Source organism: Tursiops truncatus, chromosome 20, assembly GCF_011762595.2.
Source record: "Tursiops truncatus isolate mTurTru1 chromosome 20, mTurTru1.mat.Y, whole genome shotgun sequence".
In the NCBI taxonomy this organism is placed as follows: domain Eukaryota; kingdom Metazoa; phylum Chordata; class Mammalia; order Artiodactyla; family Delphinidae; genus Tursiops; species Tursiops truncatus.
Genome location: NC_047053.1, coordinates 31,051,891 through 31,073,523, shown reverse-complemented (window position 1 = coordinate 31,073,523; position 21,633 = coordinate 31,051,891). Strand labels below are relative to the sequence as shown.

Genomic DNA, 21,633 nt, shown 5'->3' with positions numbered 1-21,633 from the left:
ATGATTGTGTTACCATCAATTTCCCCTTTTATGGCTGTTAGTATTTGCCTTATGTATAGAGATGGGGAGCGCAGAGTCTTAACCACTGGACCACCAGGGAAGTCCCCTAAGCCCTTCTTGATTTTTAATTAACATTGAGCTTGACCTCTCTAGCTTTGTTCTAGTGCTTGTGTACTCTTGCCAAATAAAAAAGGAAAACTTAATTTATCCAAAAATTTTTATATGACTTATTTTTGTCTTGAGGCCAGGGGATTTGATAAATATAGCATGGAGTGAGAGAGTATGTGAGTATATCCTTTTGGGGTTTTTTTTGGCCGTGCCATGCGGCTTGTGGGATCTTAGCTCCCTGACCAGGGATAGAACCTGGACCCCTAGCAGTGGAAGCGGGGAGTCCTAACCACTGGACTGCCAGGGAATTCCCAACATATCCTTTTTTAAAGTATTTTTTTTCATATTTTTATTACTTCTTGATCTTAAGTTGCAGTATGTGTGTGATTTATGTATTTTCTTATGTCTGGATTTACAGTTCTTGTGTTATGCTTGCCTTCTAAGAAATAATGTTTCAAAGTTTGTGTGTGCTTCTTTATGTTTATTCATTTGAAATAATGTTCTTATTATCCTTTTCTTTTGATAGTTCAGAGAAGATAGTGAACAACATGCAGCTTTTATTCCAGAGCCAAGTTCATTGACTTATGTTATCAAGAGAGCCATTAGAAAGATAACGACATACTCTTGAAATAAATGTAGTGTGATCTCTGATGTGATTACAGGAAATTTGCCACAGTATTTGTAAAGGAAGATGAAATATGGGACGTTTTGTTTTTTTAATTTGTTCAAATGAAAATCAGAGCATCTACTTAAAAGAATATGGCCAAATGAATGAATTATGAAGAAGCTGGTCCTAACCTAAATTGTTGGTTCTGGTTTTGGCACATAGTTTTCATTCTCTTAAGTTTAAAGACAGAGACGGAGACAGACAAATGCAGAAGAGGGGTGGAAGGGGTAAAGGGAAAGACAGGGAAAGCCAGATAGAACTGAACTGGAAGAAAACCTTTATTAAATCATAGAATTTTAAACCTGTATCTTTATTGTAGTTTGATATTTCTCAGTTTTTACCGTCAAGGACCTTCACCCTCTCGCACATCACATGTTCCGAATGAGTTTGCCATATTTATCAAGTACCAGTTTTTTCCATTTTTGTTAATCAGTCATTACTTTCAATCATTATTAGATAATCTCTGCTACATGTTGTTGCATATATCGATAGTTCATTCCTTTTTTTATTACTGAGTAGTATGCGGTTGTCTAGATGTACCACAATTTGTTTATCCATTCACCTATTTTTTATATATATATATGTACACACACACACACACACACACACACACACACACATATATACATATATATATATATATATATATATATATATATATATATATATATATATATATTTAGGCTGCGTTGGGTCTTCGTTGCTCCACACGGGCTTTCTCTAGTTGCAGTGAGCGGGGCCTACTCTTCGTTGCTGTGTGCGGGCTTCTCACTGTGGTGGCTTCTCTTGTGGAGCACAGGCTCTAGGTGCACGGGCTTCAGTGGTTGTGGCACACGGGCTCAGTATTTGTGGCTCGCGGGCTCTAGAGCACAGGCTTAGTAGCTGTGGTGCACAGGCTTAGCTGCTCCACGGCATGTGGGATCTTCCTGGACCAGGGCTCGAACCCGTGTCCCCTGCATTGACAGGCGGATTCTTAACCACTGCGCCACCAGGGAAGCCCTCCATTCACCTATTGATGGGCATTTGGATTGTCTACAGCTTTTGGCTATTACAAATAAAGCTGTGATGTAAAGCTTTTCTTTACAGAAGTCCACTAATAAATGTAGAAGGAATGGGGACTTCCCTGGTGGTAGAGTGGTTGAGACTCCACGCTCCCAATGCATGGGGGCCTGGGTTTGATCCCTGGTCAGGGAACTAGATCCCACATGCATGCTGCAACTAAAAGATCCTGCGTGCCACAACTAAGACCCAGTGCAGCCAAATAAACAAATCCATATATTTTTTTAAAAGTAGAAGGAATGATAGAACTCGAAAATCTCATTTGGTAACCATCATAATAGTTGATTCAGCCAAGAAACATCAATAAATGTTACAACTAGTAGGTAAAACTTTGAGGAACAGCTATATTACTTTCCTAGAGGTGCTGTAACAAATTAGCACAAATTGGGTGGCTTAAAACCACAGGAATTTATTCTCTCATGGTTCTGGAGGCCAGAAGTCTGAAATCCAGGTGTCAGGAGGATTGATTCCTTTTTGGAGGTTCTGAGGGAGGATCTGTTCCATGCTCTCCCCTAGCTTCTGGTGGCTGGCAGCAATCCTTGTCATTTCTTGGCTTGTAGATGCATCACCCAGTCTCCACTGTCTTTGTATTGCCTCCTCTGTGTCTTCTCCCCTGCTCTTCTCTTTTTTTTTTTCTTTTTTTTTTTTTTTTTGGTACGCGGGCCTCTCACTGCTGCGGCCTCTCCAGCCGCGGAGCACAGGCTCCGGACGCACAGGCCCAGCGGCCACGGCCCACGGGCCCAGCCGCTCCGTGGCACGTGGGATCCTCCCGGACCGGGGCACGAACCCGCATCCCCCGCATCGGCAGGCGGACTCCCAACCACTGCGCCACCAGGGAAGCCCCCTTGCTCTTCTCTTTTAAGGACACTTGTCTTTGGACTTAGGGCCCACTCTAATCCAGGGTGATCTCTTCTTAAGATCTTTAACCTAATTACATCTGCAAAGATCCTTTTCCCAAATAAGGTCACATTCAGAGGTTGTGGGTGAGCATATCTTTTATTGAAGTTGGGGGGGCACCACTCAACCCACTCCAAGGATATTTATGTCGTCTCAGATAATCTCCTCATGCACACTTATTAATTACAAAAGGAAAAGGATTATAGGGGGAAACCTAGTAGACAGCACCTTAATCGAGTGATCAAGAGTATCATCACTTTTAACGCGACAAATTGAAATTGTATACTGCCTGCAGGGAGAAGATCATATTTAATACTTCTGTGATATTCCTGCCAAAAATGTGTAATCTGATTACAAACAGGAGGAAATATGAAACAAACCCAAACTGTGAGACATTCTTGAAATGACTGGCCAAGTACTAAAAAGCATCAAGGAAACACTGAGGAATTGTTCCAGATTGGAAGAGAATAAAGATAAATAAAGATACATGATAAGTAAATATAACAAGGGATCCTGAATTTTATTCTTTTACTATAAAAAATATTGTTAGGATAGTTGATGTAATTTGCATGAGATATATGGATTAGATGGTTGTATGGTATTAATGTTAATTTCCTGATTTTCATGGTGTATTGTAGGAATTAGATACTATAATAATATTTGGGAGTGACGGTATATTTTGTTGGCAGTTTGCTTTCTGTTGGTTCAAGAAAAAAATTCTTTGGATTATTCCTAGGGAAAAAAAAAAAAAGTAAACCTGAAGAAGCAGGTCTCGGATCAGAAACCTTGGATACCTCCAGGAATCTAGGTAGCAGTTTCACCAGAGCCCTGCTGCTGGATGCATACCAGGCTATATTTATTTGTTTCAGTACAGAGACTAAATCAGAAACTTGGCAGCAGCATTTGGAATCACCATTTGATTATAATTCCCTGTCATTTTCCAAGAGCTACCAGACTTTTGCGGTGGTCAAATTATAGACTGGAATATATCGGATCACCACCTCAGCTTATGTTTTAATGGTGACACCAATCTTTGTTATGCTTTGAGAGGTGTGATAACGCTTTTAATTTTCTGTTTTGGAAGAGAGTATCATTGGTGGTCTTGCACTTGGCCTTTTCTACCCTAATAGGCTTTCGACCAATCAATGAAGAGCTATATTGGGAAGCTATTAGTTGCTGAGGTTATTTGGGGACCAAACTAGCTGTGGCATAGGTTTGGGATTCCATTGGTTCTGAGGTGGACTGGATTGAAAGTCCTATTTAGTACCTGACCTCCATGAGCCTTATGTCTTATCAGTGGACTGTGGCTGTGTTTTGTAGCCCCAGAATTATTATCTTAGAGCCATCGTTCAGTAGTTACTCAATGTTGTGGGTATTTCTTTTTCCTTGGTGTATAGCTACATGTGAAAATGGCCACATATCACTTTGAAGAAGGTTAACAATTCTTTAAACGTGTAAGATTTTCTTTTTGTTTTTTGTTTTGTTTTCTGTGAAAGACCATTCTGCAGATCCAATTTTTCTTCTGCCCTGTTGTCAGTGAGGTAACTGTACCAGATTCTCTTTGGGTAATTAACTGCTCCTATCTGATCTCTGTCACCTCAGGTTCTCCTATCCACAGAGATCAGGGAGCCCATTTTCATTGCAGCCTCTTCCCTTAGTATTTCTTGCCTAGAGAGAAGAGTCAGTAAAATGTGTTTAAAAGATTTTAGTGTACCATATATAAAATAGACAAACAATAAGGATTTACTGTATAGCACAGGGAATATATTCAATATCTTGTAATAACTATAATGGAAAAGAATAATAATAAAAAAAAAGAACATACAGGGACTTCCCTGGTGGTCCAGTGGTTAAGGCTCCGCGCTTCCAGGCTTCCTTGGTGGCGCAGTGGTTAAGAATCCGCCTGCCAGCGCAGGGGACACGGGTTTGAGACCTGGTCTGGGGAGATCCCACATGCCGCGGAGCAACTAAGCCGGTGCGTCACAACTACTAAGCCTGCGCTCTAGAGCCCGCGAGCCACAACTACTGAAGCCCACATGCCATAACTACTGAAGCCTGGGCGCCTGGAGCTGTGCTCTGCAACAAGAGAAGCCCTCGCAATGAGAAGCCCTCGCAATGAGAAGCCCTGGCTCGCCGCCACTAAAGAAAGCCCGCACACAGCAACGAAGACCCAACACAGCCAATCAAGCAAGCAAGCAAGCAAGCAATAAATAAACAAACAAACAAATAAATAAAATCTATTTAGGAAGAAAAAAGAATCTGCCTGCCAATGCTGGAGACACGGGTTCAAGCCCTGGTCCAGGAAGATCTCACATGCCACGGAGCAACTAAGCCCGTGCGCCACAACTACTGAGCCCGCGCTCTAGAGCCTGCGAGCCGCAACTACTGAAGCCTGTGCATCTAGAGCCTGTGCTCCACGACAAGAGAAGCCACCTCAATGAGGAGGCTGTGCACCGCAACTTAGAGTAGCCCCCTCTCGCCACAAATAGAGAATGCCCGCACACAGCAGCGAAGACCCAACGCAGCCCCCCCACCCAGCAAATAATAATAATAATAATAAAAAATTAAGGAAAAAAAGGACTCCGCGCTTCCACTGCAGGGGGCACCGGTTCAATCCCTGATGGGGGAACTAAGATGCCACATGCCGTGTGGCATGGCCAAAGCGGGGGAAAAAAAGTACATAAATCACTTTTTTTATAACAATGATTTTTTTTCAATTTATTTTATTTATTTATTTTTGGCTACACTGGGTCTTCATTGCTGCACACAGGATTTTTCTAGTTGTGGCGAGAGGGGACTACTCTTTGTTGTGTTGTGCAGGCTTCTCATTGCAGTGGCTTCTCTTGTTGCGGAGCACGGGATCTAGGCGTGCAGGATTCAGTAGTTGTGGTTTGCGCGCTCTAGAGTGCAGTCTCAGTAGTTGTGGTGCACGGGCTTAGTAGCTCCGAGGCATGTGGGATCTTCCCGGACCAGGGCACGAACGTGTGTCCCATGCATTGGCAGGCAGATCCTTAACCACTGTGCCACCAGGGAAGTCCCCTAGTCTTTGTTTTAATGACTTATGCACATTTCCTAAAGGATACTTATGTCAGAGTTCATATACTATCAGATACTGTCTTTTTAATATGCTCCTAGTTTTAAGTCATTTTTTTAAATTAAAAGATTAAAATGTAAAGTAGAAAACAAGAAAGGCTAACTAAGGAAGACAAATTAAAGAGGTAGGTTCCTTAATATATAAATTTATTGCAGTTTCAATCAGAACCTCCACAGGGTTTGTTTTTTAATTTTACAAGTTGCTTCTGAAGTTCATATGGAAAAATACTTAAGAGAATATTGAAAAAGAAGAATAATTGGCGGATACTTAAACTCCCTATTATTAAAAAGCACCATAAATAGATTAGTAGGATGAGTCCAGAAATAGATCTGAGGCAAAATGTAACATATGATAAAAGGTGACATTTCAAATGAATAGGCAAAGCATGGATTATTCAGTATTTTTAGATCATTGCGGAATTTCTTTCATAATATGTTAGTGCTTTTGACAAAAAATGTGATTTAAATATTAACATTGCTTTGAATATCCTTTTTATTTTTAGCTCTTTTTCATCTTGTTTTAGGTGCTTTTTGCAAACAGCTAAATTACTTGTATGCTGTAGGTAAATTTTATTTTCTGAATGTAGTTAAGAACCCTTGTTTCTGGGAGTTCACCTCGTTTGCATTTATTATGATAATAGATTTTTTTTTCAGGTTCTTAGCTGCAGAAAACCATGTTTTCTAGTTTGTTTTTTTTTTAAAAAAAAAAGGAAAAAAGAAAATGTTTTAGCAAGAGCTACAGTTAACCCATAAAATAATTGAAAGGACTAAAGAAACATACACCATATTCTATGCTGGGCTTCTGGAAATGACGTCTGTAACCAGACTGCAAAACTGCATGGGCTAGGGAACTGTCTGCTGTGATCTATGTTTGTAAAATTGAAGCCTTCTTCCTGCTGCTTGTTTTTCTTTTAACTTAAAAAAGGTGTGAAATATAACATAGCATGCATACATAAAAGGCCATGAAACATAAATGTACACTTTAATAAATAATCATAAAATGAATACCATCCAGTTACAAAAGAGAACATTGCCTGTACACCAGAAGCCCCTGTATGCCCTTTCTGATCTCATATTTCTGTCGTCCCCCAAGAGGCAACCACAAGCTTGACTTTTGTGATTATAGGTCTGTAGTGATTTACTTATTTTTCTTAATAGTTTTACCTCTTGTCTGTAAACATGATAGTTTTTTTTTTCTGAAGAAAATCATGCTGAATGTATTCCTTTATCTCATCCTTCTTGTAAGATTCTCACCCATTATATGTAATATAGTCTGTTGTTATGTTGAAGGACATTTGAGCTGTTGCCCGTTTTTAGTCCATATGAACAGTGCTGGTATGAACATTCATATGTATTGTGTGTCATGAATTTATGCTATATACCAATGGGTAGTGAGTAGTCAAGAGTATACATATCTTCACCTTTACCATATAATGCCTAGATGTTTTCTAAAGTAGTTGTACCAGTTTATACTCCTACCAGTAGTTGATGATAGAACATGTTACTCCACATTCTTAACTTAACTCTTGTCAAACTTTAATTTATGCAGCAATCTGATAATTATGTTGTGGTATCTCATTATGGCTTTTATTTATTTATTTATTGAGTTATTTGTTTATGGCTGCGTTGGGTCTTCATTGCTGAGCACGGGCTTTTCTCTAGTTGCGGCGAGCAGGGGCTACTCTTCATTGTGTTGCGCAGGCTTCTCATTGCGGTGGTTTCCCTTGTTGCAGAGCACGGGCTCTAGGGGCGCGGGCTTCAGTAGTTGTGGCTCGCGGGCTTCAGTAGTTGTGGCTCGCGGGATTTAGAGCGCAGGCTCAGTAGTTGTGGCACACGGGTTTAGTTGCTCCGCGGCATGTGGGATCTTCCCAGACCAGGGCTCGAACCCGTGTCCCCTCCATTGACAGGCAGATTCTTAACCACTGTGCCACCAGGGAAGTCCTCATTATGGCTTTTAATTTGTATTTCCGTGATGATTAAAGAAGCCAAACACCTCTGCATGCTTTTTGGCTCTTTGGATTTCCTCATTTGTAAAAGCCTGTTCAGGACCTTTATCCGTTTTTCTATTGAGTAGTCTTCTTGATTTGATTTGTTTTAGCATTTTATATATTCTGGATACCATTCTTTTGGTGTGTATATATTATAAATATATCATCTTCCATTCTGTGAGTTGTCTTTTCACTCTAGTAATCATATCTTTTGATGAACAGAAATTCTTAATTTTGATGGTAGTACAACTTCACAATCATTTTCTTATATGGCTAGTGCATTCTTTGTCTTTCGGAAATCCTTCCCCACCTTGAGATCGTAAATGTACTTTCTTGTGCATTATCTAAGCATTTTAGCTTTGCTTTTCACGTCAGGTCTTTAATGTACCTGGAATTGATTTTGTGTGTGCGTGTGTGTGTGTGTGTGTGTGTGTTTGGCATCAGGGACCCAAAGTTGTTGTTGTTTTTTTATAATTTTATCCCGTTTCCATTTATTGACTGTCCTTTCTCCACTGTTCATATATCAAGTGTCTGAATATGCATGGATCTGTCTCTGTGCTCACTGTTGTATTTGTTCACTGGCTTACAACTTTTCCATACAGGTCTTATTAGAGATTTGTTAGCATTGTTGGCAGGTATATCACACCTTTCACTGTTATTGTGAATGGGATCTTTTTTCTTTAAGTTACATTTTGTAATTTTTTGTTGCTGTTTTACAAAAATAGAATTCATATTTTATATAACTACTTATATCCAGTAGCCTTATTGAACTTTATCAATGCCAGTAATCTATCCACAAATGTTTTCTTTAGGGCCTTTTTTTGTTTCTTTGTTTCGGCGACTCCACTTGGTGCCTCTCAGGCTGGTTGCTTTTCTTAAATACATAATGGTGATAACAACAAAAACTAATGTTTATTGAGCACAAACTATGTGTCTGGTGCTGTTGCTGATAGTTTTACATGTGTACATACCTGTGTGTGTGAATTTCTAGCTTCATCAATATTGGTAGCTGTTCTGGTTTCCCTTAGCATTTGTGAAGGTCATTATTTCGTATACTGCAAGCAAACCCCTGTTGTGAGTGACAGGTCACTCTGGAGGGTGGGTTCCATCTGTGGGATGGGATGGGATGGGATGGGGAGATGCACTGTAGTGTTCAAGAGATGGCTTTTCAGCATATATAATATTGGAAAAGAAAAGAACTAGTTAGCCCAAACATATTAGAGAAGGCTTGTGGCTATAAAAGTTGTGTGGCACCTGTCCATTTGGGGAGGGGGCTTATTTCTTCTACCACATCCCCTTTGAGACCCTGTTGTCCCTATCAGCTGATGCACCACTTTTCTTAAAAGAGAGGTATTATAGTTACTGGCATCTTAGGAACTTAAATGTTTCACCTTTTACCATGCAGGGAATTTAGGCACTGACCTAGCTCCTGCAGTTTTAAATGAATCTGCCAGGCTTCTACCATCCATTCCTGACTTCAGCCTTTGCCACTGCCTCTGAGTTTGAACTTTTCTGGAACTCTGTTAATGGGGAATACTGATGTACTGCCTCCTTTACTGACTGTGCTTTTTCCTTATGTTGGATTACAAATTTTGCATTCTGATTTTTCCCTCAATATAATTCCATTTGTTTAAAATTCCAGGAATTCCTCAGATTTTCTTATGACCCTTCTCTGTGTTTCATGACTGCTCTGGACTTTTTCTAATATTTATATTCTGTCCTTTCAGTAGGATTTTGGTGGGGAGAATATGTCAGTGTTTGGACTTAGTTTGCTGTCTTGAACTGTAACTTGAAGTTTAATATTACAGAATATTTCAGAATTTTAAATGATAGTGAATATAGTCAGTCAGTATAGGTTTTGGAATTAGGTATATGGGATCTTTGCCACTTAAAATACTTGAGTTATTTTGAGCAAATTTCTTAACCATTCAAAGTTTTGGTTTCCTCATCTGCAAAATGAAAATAATGGAACTAATCTTACCTATCACTTAGGTGTATTATATGAGATAATACAATACATGTAAAGCTCTTAGCACAGAAAGTGGTATCCAGTAAGTGCTCAATAAATGTTATTTATTAGATTATGAATATTCAACAGTTGTTTTAAAAACAAATCCAGTAGCTTTTTCTGAAAATCTTCTTGAAGTGAAATTAATAAACAGATGATAAGCTGCTAGCAGTATGGTATCAAAACTTTTAACATATCCTTGCCACTAAATGTAATTAAGACTAAGACTTATGTGGAATTAGTAAATCTGTGCTGTAACATTTTTCTCCTAGGATCAGCTTGATGGTCATAATATAATTGCATTATTTATAAAATTAATTTATTAATATGTGAATGAAGGGATTAATACAAGTCCTTCTTTAATAGCTTTCAAAATATTTTTCTTAAATATTTTCCTATGCTAATTCAAAATTTAACATGCTAATTAAGCATATGTTGGCATTTTTATTCTGCCACAGGATTAATGTATACACCTGAAAGAGTAAAATGTTTTATTTTTTATTACAGCAGAATGGCCAAAGACTATGACAGGTCTTCCCAGCACGTCAGGGACAACTGCCAGTGTGGTCATCATACGGGGCCTGAAGATGTATGTAGCTCATGTGGGTGACTCAGGGGTGGTTCTTGGAATTCAGGATGACCCAAAGGATGATTTTATCAGAGCTGTGGAGGTGACACAGGACCATAAGCCAGAACTTCCCAAGGAAAGAGAACGAATTGAAGGACTTGGTGGGAGGTAATTATTGTCCTATTTTGTCTTTCTTCTCTTGGTTCTATTTAGTCGTTTTCTGCTTTATTTACCAGATTGACCTACTCCTCCCTTTTAATGAAGTTACAGATTTTCAGTTTGCCTGATGAAGTACTTATGTATGTTCATATTTATCTTATTATTTTGAGTTGACTGTTTTATTTCTGATAATGGCTCCAAAGGGAAATAATATTTTAATATTATTATTATTAAATAATAATAATAATATAACTAATAATAATAATAATTTTGTTACTCAAGTAACAAAACATACAAGGATTTATTTAAAACCTTTTACATAAATACTGATCAGCATGCCCTTCAGAATCTGGACAGAGCAGCCCTTATAGTTCCAGAGTAGAACAATTTGATATTTATTTCTTTAGGCTGCGCTGGGTCTTAGGTCGTCTTTGTTGCAGCATGCATGCAGGATCTAGTTCCCCGATCAGGGATCGAACCTGGGCCCCTTGCACTGGGAGCTTCGAGTCCTACCCACTGGACCACCTACTCTGGGGAAGTCCCCCAGAGTAGAACAATTTGAATCTGTCTTTGGGAATAGAATTTTGTTAGAATTAGCTTTCAGTTTTTCCCTTTTATTTCTGAGTCATATATGCTGCAAACCTCTGTTTCAACTTATTGTCTCAATATGTATCGAGATAGTTTGTAAACTATGAACTGAATTTGACTTCAGCATATTTTTATGCTACAAACTAAAATGTAAGATTATTCTAAAAATCAGAGGAATGAGTAACATAAGAAAATTTAAAAATTATTCCAATACTAATTTTTAAAAATCAAGGATTAAGGCAAGTTAAACAGAGTCTGGTGTTTTCTAAATAATCATTCTAACTCAAGTCTTACAATGATATTATTACTTGCCTCCTCTTTCTTGCTTTTTTTTTTTTTTTTTTTAAGAAGCCCCAGGTTTTTGTCGTTGTTTTTTCTTTTCGGCTGCATCGGGTCTTAGTTGCGGCATGCAGGATCTTTCATTATGATATACAGGCTTCTCTCTATTTATGGCGCGGGCTCCAGAGCGGTGGATGGGCTCTTTAGTTTGTAGCACGTGGCCTCTCTCGTTGAGATGCGCGAGCTCAGTAGTTATGGCGTGCAGGCTTAGTTGCCCCACAGCGTGTGGGACCTTAGTTCCCTGACCAGGGATTGAACCTGTGTCCCCTGCATTGGAAGGCGGATTCTTTACCACTGGATCACCAGGGAAGTCCCTCCTCTCTTTCTTGCTTTTTTTTTTTGTGGTACTGGGGCCTCTCACTGTTGTGGCCTCTCCTGTTGCGGAGCACAGGCTCTGGACGCGCAGGCTCAGCGGCCATGGCTCACGGGCCCAGCCGCTCCGTGGCATGTGGGATCTTCCCGGACCGGGGCACGAACCCGTGTCCCCTGCTTCAGCAGGTGGACTCTCAACCACTGCACCACCAGGGAAGCCCTCTTTCTTGCTTTTATTAAATCAAAATGGTCTTTTTCAGAGAAATAATAAACTGAAGGAAAGAATTAACATCCTTAAACTACCAGGAGTTCAAAAGATAAGTAAGAAAAACACTAAAACTCTGCTGCCTTCAGATAGATGGATAATGGAGAGGAAGTTTGAACAAAAACAGATTCTCAAAAAAATAGTATAAACATTCGAAAAAATGTTTAACATTATTGAAATGAAATTATATTTTTTGCTGTTGGGTTAGCAATATTTTTGTTGTAATGGGTATCCTGTTGATAGGATTATATATTGGTATGACCTACACAAAATATAACACCACTAATTTTAAATGTATATAGACTCAGTAATTTAAGGAATCTACTCTAAAGAAGAAATATGAAATGTGGACCAAAATATCTGAATGGAGCTATTGATTGCAGCTGTGTTTATTGACTGTTAATTTAGCTGAAAATAACTTGAAGGCCCAACAGCTGGAAAATGGTTAAGTACATTTAATATATATTCATAACATTGGATATGATATGAACATTAATTTTTATATGTAAATTTTTAAAAATCATGGTGTTATGAAGAATTTCAAACATAAAAGTAAAGGTAGGGGAATTCCCTGGCAGTCCAGTGGTTAGGACTCTGCACTTTCACTGCTGAGGGACTGGGTTCAATCCCTGGTTGGGGAACTAAGATCCTGCAAGCCGCGTGGCGCAGTCAAAAAAAAAAAAAAAAAAGTAAAGGTGGAATAGTGTAATGAACTCCCATACATATGGGGAATTTTTCTTTAATATATGATTTCCTGTTTCACTGAGAAATAATTGACATATATCACTCTATAAATTTAAGACATGCCACATGATGGTTTCATTTACTTATATTGTGAAATGATTACCACAATAGGTTCAGCTAACATCCATCTTCTCATATAGATACAATAAATAGAAAAGAGAGAATAAAGGAAAAAAATTCTCCTTGTGATGAGAACACTTAGGATTTATTGTCTTTAAAACTTTCCTGTATATAATGTAGCAGTATTAACTATAGTCATCATGTTGTACATTACATCCATAGTACTTATTTATCTTATAACTGGAAATTTGTACCTTTTGACCACATTCCTCCAATTCCCCCTTTCCCCTACCAGGAATTTTTAATAATATAGGAGAATGCTTATTGGTCACAATAAGCAGGATATAAAATTACATTGCTAACTCTTTGTCTCCATGGAGATTGTACAAATTTATACTTATATCATCAGGATACGTGGATGACCCTGACAACAGTTGATCATATCCAGTTGTAGGTTAAAAAAAGGCATCTTGGTGATGTTTTCATTTGCATTTATCTTGAGAAAGGTTGAATATCTTTTTATTTAAGAGCCATTTATACTTCCTTTTCTGTGTTTTTTTTGTTTATATTCTTTGTTCATTTTGGGGGAGAGTAGTTAGCCTTTTTTGTATTAATGTGTAGGAGCCACTTAGACATTAGAGAAATTAGACTGATATAATTGATGAGTTTCAGATGTTGTTTTCACAGTTTGTGTTTTGATTCTGCTCCTGGAATATTTTTCCATGTGGCAGTTTATTTTAATGTAGTTAAATTGATCAGTCTCTACCATTATGACTTTTGGGTTTTGTGCCATACATACAGTTCCTTCACTCTGAGGTTATTAAAAAGTCTTCTATATTTTCTTCTTGTACGGCAGTTATGAATACTTTGGTCTTAGGAACCCTTTACACTCTTAAAAATTGAGGCCCTCAAAGAGCTTTTTGTTTATATGGGTTATATGTATTGATTCTACCATATTAGGAATTAAAATGGAGACATTTTCAAATATTTGTTCATTTACTGAAAAATAACAATGTTAGGCTCATTATTTGTTAATATAAAGAAAATTTTTATGAAAAAATAGCTGTTTCCCCAAAACAAACATTTGAGAGGATTGGCATTGTTTTACATTTTTTAAAAGTCTTTTTATTGTCTCGCTTAATAGGCGACTGCTAGATTCGTGTATTTGCTTCTACATTCAATCTGTTGTGATAAGGTATTTTGGTTGTAGTATCTGAAGTAAAGTCTGGTTTTACAGAGATTTATAGGTGGAAAATGGAGACTATTTTAAAAGCTTTTCCATGTTTTGGGGGTATTCTTCTTTGATATTATTCTAAAATTCACGAAGAGGGAGTTTCTTAAAGGTTAATAATAGTGTGGTATCTGAAATCATATCAGTGACTTTTTTCATACTCTTTCACTGAGAGCCATAGGTGTATCAGTTACAACCAAGAGCCATTGGTTGAATAATATCTTTATCCATGCATGATTTTTTAATTAGTAGATTTTTGTTGTTTAAAGCAGTTTTAGATTCATAGCAAAATTGAGCAGAAAGTATAGAGAGTTCCTGTATACTCCCTGCCTCCTTCTACTCGCATAGTCTCTTCCACTATCAGTATCCTTCCCCAGTGGTACATTTGTTACAATTGACGACCCTACATTGACACATCATTATCACTCAAAGTCCATAGTTTACGTTAGGGTTGCTTTTGGTGTTGTGCATTCTAGGGTTTGACAAATGTGTAATGACATGTATTTACCATTATAGTTTCATACAGAATAGTTTCACTGCCCTAAAAAGCTTCTGTGCTCTGCCTATTTATCCCTTCCTCCCTCCATTTTTTTTTTTTTTTTTTTGTGGTACGCGGGCCTCTCACTGTTGTGGCCTCTCCCGTTGCGGAGCACAGGCTCTGGACGCGCAGGCTCAGTGGCCATGGCTCACGAGCCCAGCCGCTCCGCGGCATTTGGGATCTTCCTGGACCGGGGCACGAACCCTTGTTCCCTGCATCGGCAGGCGGACTCTCAACCACTGTGCCACCAGGGAAGCCCCCTTCCTCGCTTCTTACTCCTGGCAACCACTGGTCTTTTTATTGTCTCCATAGTTTTGCCTTTTCCAAAGTGTCATATAGTTGGAATCCTATAGTATATAACCCCCATGCATGATTTTGAAACCTAGGTATTGGTCATTTATAAAGTATTGGTTAGCTGAGTTATGTAGATCATCCAAATATTGACACATTTTATTATACAATATAGCAAATCCTGTAACTGCTCAAAAAGTCCACTGTATACACATGGTCGTAGTATTATTATGAAAATAATTTTGAGGGCTTCCCTGGTGGCGCAGTGGTTAAGAATCCTCCTGCCAATGCAGGGGACACAGGTTCAAGCCCTGATCTGGGAAGATCCCACATGCCGTGGAGCAAATAAGCCTGTGCACCACAACTACTGAGCCTGCGCTCTAGAGCCCATGTGCCACAACTACTGAAGCCCTCGTGCCTAGAGCCTGGGCTCTGCAGCAAGAGAAGCCACCGCAGTGAGAAATCTGCACACCAGAACGAAGAGTAGCCCCCGCTCGAGCACAGCAACAAAGACCCAGCACAGCCAAAAAATAAATAAATAAATAAAATTTAAAAAAAGAAAAAGAAAATAATTTTGATCTTGCAGACTCCCTGAAATGGTCTGGGGGACTCCCGGCGTCCCTGAACCATATTTTGAGAACCACCTTTCTAGTATTTGTGTGGCTTCATCATTCACATTTTAAGCAGTCCCTCTTTTAAATTTTTCTTTAATTAATTAATTAAATATGGGGTGTCCGTATTGTATCTTTGTTGCTGGGCGTGGGCTTTCTCTACTTGCAGCAATCGAGGACTACTCGTCGTTGTGGTGCACGGGCTTTTCATTGCAATGGCTTCTCTTGTTGTGGAGCATGGGCTCTAGGCACACAGGCTTCAGTAGTTGTGGCACGTGGGCTCATTAGTTGTGGCACGTGGGCTCTAGAGCGCAGGCTCAGTAGTTGTGGTGCACAGGCTTAGTTGCTCCGTGGCGCATGGGATCTTCCCGGACCAGGGATTGAACCCATGTCCGCTGCATTGGTAGGTGGATTCTTAACCACTGTGCCATCAGGGAAGTCCCATCATTTACATTTTAATCTTATAGCTCTGGAATTATAAAATTAAAGCTGAGTAGTAGGGATATGTTAATATTTTTTTCTCATTGGCCATTGGTAGCCACTTGAACAACCATTCCTTACTGATTAGAAGGCTTACCAGGCATAAAACCCTTCTTCAATGGGAAGATGATCTTGAGTTTATCCTCTTCTAGCACTCTTTCTCTGGTTAAGATAAATATGGAATGTCAGCTCTGTTATAAGGCAACATTGCTTATTTTAGAATGACCCTTGAATGGAACTGCATCTGGATAGGAAAGATTTTGAATGGACCACAAATTTCTCTTGGGAAGCAGAGACCTTAGCTGCCATGTGTACATGCAGTTTGACTTGTGCAGGGACGAGCAAGTCATGGGCTGTTAAGATACTGATTCTTATGGCATACGAAGCTCACTTGTGGTGCCTAGAAATTGGCTCCTGGATTTCTGTAAGGATCACTGCTGAAGACAGCACGACTGAAGCAGCAGTGCTGGCATACTCTGTTTCCTGTCCTGTATGCTACAAAGTTAAATGAGCCTGGTTTCATGCTATAGTTTATTTGATCCTATGAGTGTGAAGGTCAGTATGTATCTGAGACCAATACTGATAGTTATGCAAATTGAGCTTTGCAATTATATATATTTGGGTCTTTTTCTGGGCTTTATTTTTTTTATTTTTATTTTTTTTGCGGTATGCAGGCCTCTCACTGCTGCGGCACCTCTCACTGCTGCGGCACCTCCCACTGAGGAGCACAGGCTCTGGACGCGCAGGCCCAGCAGCCATGGCCCACGGGCCCAGCCGCTCCGTGGCATGCAGGATCCTCCCAGAACGGGGCACGAACCCGCGTCCTCTGCATCGGCAGGCGGACTCTCAACCACTGTGCCACCAGGGAAGCCCCTGGGCTTTCTTTTTTTAATACTGGATATTCGTGCATCAGTACCATACTTATTTTATTTATTTTTATTTTAATAAATTTATTTATTTATTTTTGGCTGCGTTGGGTCTTCATTGCTGCTCGAACCCGTGTCCACTGCATTGGCAGGCGGATTCTTAACCACTGCACCACCAGGGAAGCCCATATTATTTTAAATTGAGGCTTTATTTTAATTTTTAATATTGGTAGGCCTGACTCCTCTCATTAGTCTTTAAACAAATGTTTTTCTTGACTGTTCTTTATTTTTCACTATGAATATTAAAATTATTTTTATTTTAATAACTTCTTTTAGAGTTTATTTTTTTGTCCTGTTACTTAAAATAGCATCTGGATAGTTGGACAGATGCTGTTTGCCATTTGAAAGCAGGTGTCTTTTTGCACAAATTGAACTTTTTTTTTTTTATTTTTAAAATAAATAAATATTTATTTATTTATTTATTGTTGGCTGTGTTGGGTCTTCGTTGCTGTGTGCGGGCTTTCTCTAGTTGCGGTGAGCGGGGGCTACGCTTCGTTGCCGAGCGCAGACTTCTCATTGTGGTGGCTTCTCTTGTTGTGGAGCACGGGCTCTGGGCACGCAGGCTTCAGTAGTTGTGGCACGTGGGCTCATTAGTTGTGGCTCGTGGGCTCTAGAGCACAGGCTCAGTAGCTGTGGCACACGGGCTTAGTTGCTCCACGGCATGTGGGATCTTCCTGGACCAGGGCTTGAACCCATGTCCCCTGCATTGGCAGGCGGATTCTTAACCACTGTGCCACCAGGGAAGTCCCTCAACTGTTTTATTGTAAGTTATTTACTCCTTTCCCTCTGTCCTCACCCTGGGCAACTGGCCAGTGCTCTGTTTTTCCAGCCTTCTGTTGCTGCTCAGTCAGCCTTTTGCATATCAGGCTGATCCTTTGTGTATGCCATTAGTCATGCAGGACAACAGCAGGAAGTGCAATAAAAGCAGCATCTTTTGCAACATTTCTTTGATTTTTTGATTCTGGATTTAAAACTTTGTTTTAGCCAGTGCCCTTATTTTGTCATTTGTTTCTGAGAAACACAGAGACCATAATATCTTTGAATATTAAGTATCTAGAGAGCTCCTAGGAGAGTTATGTTGGAAGCAATTTGCGTAGGTACTGTAATTACTTAAGTATTAAGCCTTACTTTTTAGGGAGCTGGTTTAGGAAAGAACAATAGGGCATAAGGTGTTAGGAAGGCAGATTGTTGGTGTCTCTTCTCCTGGAACTCTTATGTTTCACAGATTCTTGTGAATTGTAGATTCAATGTTTACTCTCCTGTTTGCTTTTTGAGGATCAGCATTGAAGAAAGCATAAAATAACAGAGTGATGGCCTTCGATACTCTTACTATGACCAAGAACAATGTTGCTTTCAGTATTACAAATTAAACTAATTCCCAAAAGGGCTAGTAAATGAACACCTCTCTTGAATTTCTCTTCTAGGTTAATGTTGACAAAGTTTTCTGCTCATCCTGTACTTGCTGCATTCCCCCCGTTCTGTCCAGTATAGTAGCCACTAACCACATATAACTGTTTGAATTTAAATATAAATTAATTAAATTAAAAATTGAGTTCCTCATTTGCACTAGTCACATTGACAGTGTTCAGTTGGTGGACATGGCTAGTGCCTGCTGTATCAGACTGTGCCTAGTGAACATTTCCATCACTGCAGGAAGTTTCATGAGACAGAGCTGCTCAAATCTCCTGGCCTGCCCTTGTCTCATGAGCTTGTTTTCTACTTAAGAAAGATGATTGAGGCTGTTCTCCTTCTGTCATATTCATGTTTTTCTGGGCTCAGAGGAAGATTTTTTTTCTCATTTATGAAGGTTTATGCCTTTATTTTGGTTCTCTTAGAACTTGTGTTCCATTTGTTATCTCTTCTCCCTAGTATCTTCATTCCTTTGAAGTTAGAGCAGAAATAGAAAAGCCACAGATGGAGGTTAACTTGGAGGCTGCTGCTGAGGTCTACAGCATTTCATACTGACATTCCTGTGGAGATGGTCACCACTATCTGTCCTGTCTTCAGCTTTCCATATCTTGAAGCCAGTTTAGTTTCAGTGTTCATCAGGTTTACGGGGACAGAGTCATACTACTCACAGTCAACATAGTAAGCTATTAAGAGACTCAAGTATACATCAGGATGTCATAGTACTCATTAATAATGAGAACAGTAACTGACAAGAAGACCACATATTATTGTCAGCTGGCCTGCCATAGATGAAATGAAATTTCAGATTATAATCAGAGGGTTTCAGTGTGCACGTGGGACCTTAGTGTGAAGACTTAATTCAGTTATCTTAATGTCATCTATCTTTGAGAGTTCAGAATCCACTTGTGTCTTATGCATGTATCTGTCAGGTGAACCTAATATCAGGCAGGCTAATACTGTTTCTTGGGAATGCTCTTTGCCACTCTTCCCCTCACCTTTTTAAAGCCTTCCAGGGGAACATTTTTCTTCTGTTTATTTATTTTTTAAAATTCCAGGCAGATTATGATTAAATTGATTTAAGGGCCAGTTTCCCATTTCAGTCGTTCAGGCATAGGTTGAGAGACCATCTCTGTTGAGTTTTATTACTTTTTTGCTGCAATATTTGACTATATCTCAATGTTTTAGGCACCCTGGAGTGTACTGACTTCTTGTGTATTAATTACAGATTTCTGTTGCTCCAACACCAAATTTCTAGGCGGGTTTTCTTGTTGTGTAACCCCCAAATCTATATTTCTACAGCTGATCTGTTTCCAAAGTCTAGTCTCACTTCTAAATACAAAAATATCTAAATACATAGGTACTTCTATTGAGAAATTTATTATTAATTCCTCAGATCAAAAATATTAAAATTGAAGTTCTATTTTCAATACCCCTAAATCCTTCAAAAAGTATACAACCTTTTCAATTTCTTTTATCATTATGTAATCCCTCTTCAATTTTAACCACTTCTTCCTCCCCTCAGTTTTTTTAGTTATCAAATTTTCTTGCTTTTTTAGAGTCATATACTATAATGTTGATTGCAGCACCATTTACAATAGCCAGGACATGGAAGCAACCTAAGTGTCCATCAACAGCTGAATGAATAAAGAAGATGTGGCACATATATACAATGGAATATTACTGAGCCATAAAAAGAAATGAAATTGAGTTATTTGTAGTGAGGTGGATGAACCTAGAGTCTGTTGTACAGAGTGGAGTAAGTCAGAAAGAGAAAAACAAATACTGTATGCTAACACATATATATGGAATCTAAAAAAAAAAAAAAGGTTCTGAAGAACCTAGGGGCAGGACAGGAATAAAGACGCAGACATAGGACTTCCCTGATGGCGCAGTGGTTAAGAATCCGCCTGCCAATGCAGGAGACACGGGTTCGATCCCTGGTCTGGGAAGATCCCACATGCTGCGGTGCAGCTAAGCCCATGTGCCACAACTACTGAGACTGTGCTCTAGAGCCCACGAGCCACAACTACTGAACCCTGCATGCCTAGAGCCCGTGCTCCACAACAGGAGAGGCCACCGCAATGAGAAACCTGCTCACCACAATGAAGGGTGGCCCCCTCTCGCTGCAACTAGAGAAAGCCCGTGCACAGCAACAAAAACCCAACACAGCCCAAAATAAATAAATACATAAATAAATTTATTTATTTTTAAAAAAGAGAAAAGACGCAGACGTAGCGAATGGACTTGAGGACACGGGGAGGGGGAAGGGTAACCTGGAACGAAGTGAGAGAGTAGCATGGATATATATATACTACCAAATGTAAAATAGATAGCTAGTGGGAAGCAGCTGCATAGCACAGGGAGGTCAGCTCGGTGCTTTGTGACCACCTAGAGGGGTGGGATAGGGAAGGTGGGAGGGACACGCAAGAGGGAGAGGATATGGGGGTATATGTAAACATATAGCTGATTCACTTTGTTATACAGCAGAAACTAATACAACATTGTAAAGCAATTATACTCCAATAAAGATGTTTTAAAAAAATCCAAAAGAAACACAAAATGAATATCGTGGCAGAAATTACTAAGACCACTGAATCCCACTGAAATGGATTTGAAAAGGAAAAAATGTATTATGTCCTATTGCAGTAGTCTATTTCTGTGTATTTCCATTTGTGTGTGTGTGTGTGTGTGTGTGTGCCTGTCATTGGATCTTAAAAAAAAATTATCTTGCTTTTTTACATACATGATATCTACTCATTTCTATTCCCATTGCTTCCATTCCATTCTGTCTAGCCTACCTCAATAACCTCCAAATTTTCATCTTAATCTACCCTATTTTGTCTTTGCCTTCTGAACAGGAGCTTTGGTTTATGCATCTTTGTATCTGAAACAGATAAGTCATTATTTTGCAATAATCTGATTTTATTAGCTATTTAACACGTTAAACTACTTTAGTTGTTATATTTTAATCATTTAGAGTATTTATGTGAACTCTATTTTTTAGCGTGATGAACAAGTCTGGGGTGAATCGTGTAGTTTGGAAACGACCTCGGCTCACTCACAGTGGACCTGTGAGAAGGAGCACAGTCATTGACCAGATTCCATTTCTGGCAGTAGCAAGAGCACTTGGTAAGTAGGACTTAATATTTGGTGAAATCATCTTGGATTTTCTATAATATATGGTGGTAAAATAAAAGAGAAGACTGAGAATTAAACCCTCATTTGGCACATAATGAAGGTATAAATATGACATTATAGTAAATGATTGAAAACCTAATTATAGTAAATGAT

The 21,633-nt window shown here is 39.1% G+C and overlaps 1 protein-coding gene across 2 annotated transcripts in view; it reads left to right on the top strand.

Moving 5' to 3' along the window:
- The window catches only part of PPM1D (protein phosphatase, Mg2+/Mn2+ dependent 1D), a 54,285-nt gene that overhangs the window by 7,136 nt on the left and 25,516 nt on the right, over positions 1-21,633 (top strand). Inside the window, exons 2-3 of one of the 2 annotated variants that reach the window (XM_033847079.2) lie at positions 10,331-10,556; positions 21,347-21,471. In XM_033847079.2, coding sequence (XP_033702970.1) covers positions 10,331-10,556; positions 21,347-21,471 — 351 coding nt within the window. Of the gene's footprint in view, positions 1-10,327; positions 10,557-21,346; positions 21,472-21,633 lie in introns of both variants that reach the window. The other variant, XM_019945482.2, reaches the window with a different exon arrangement.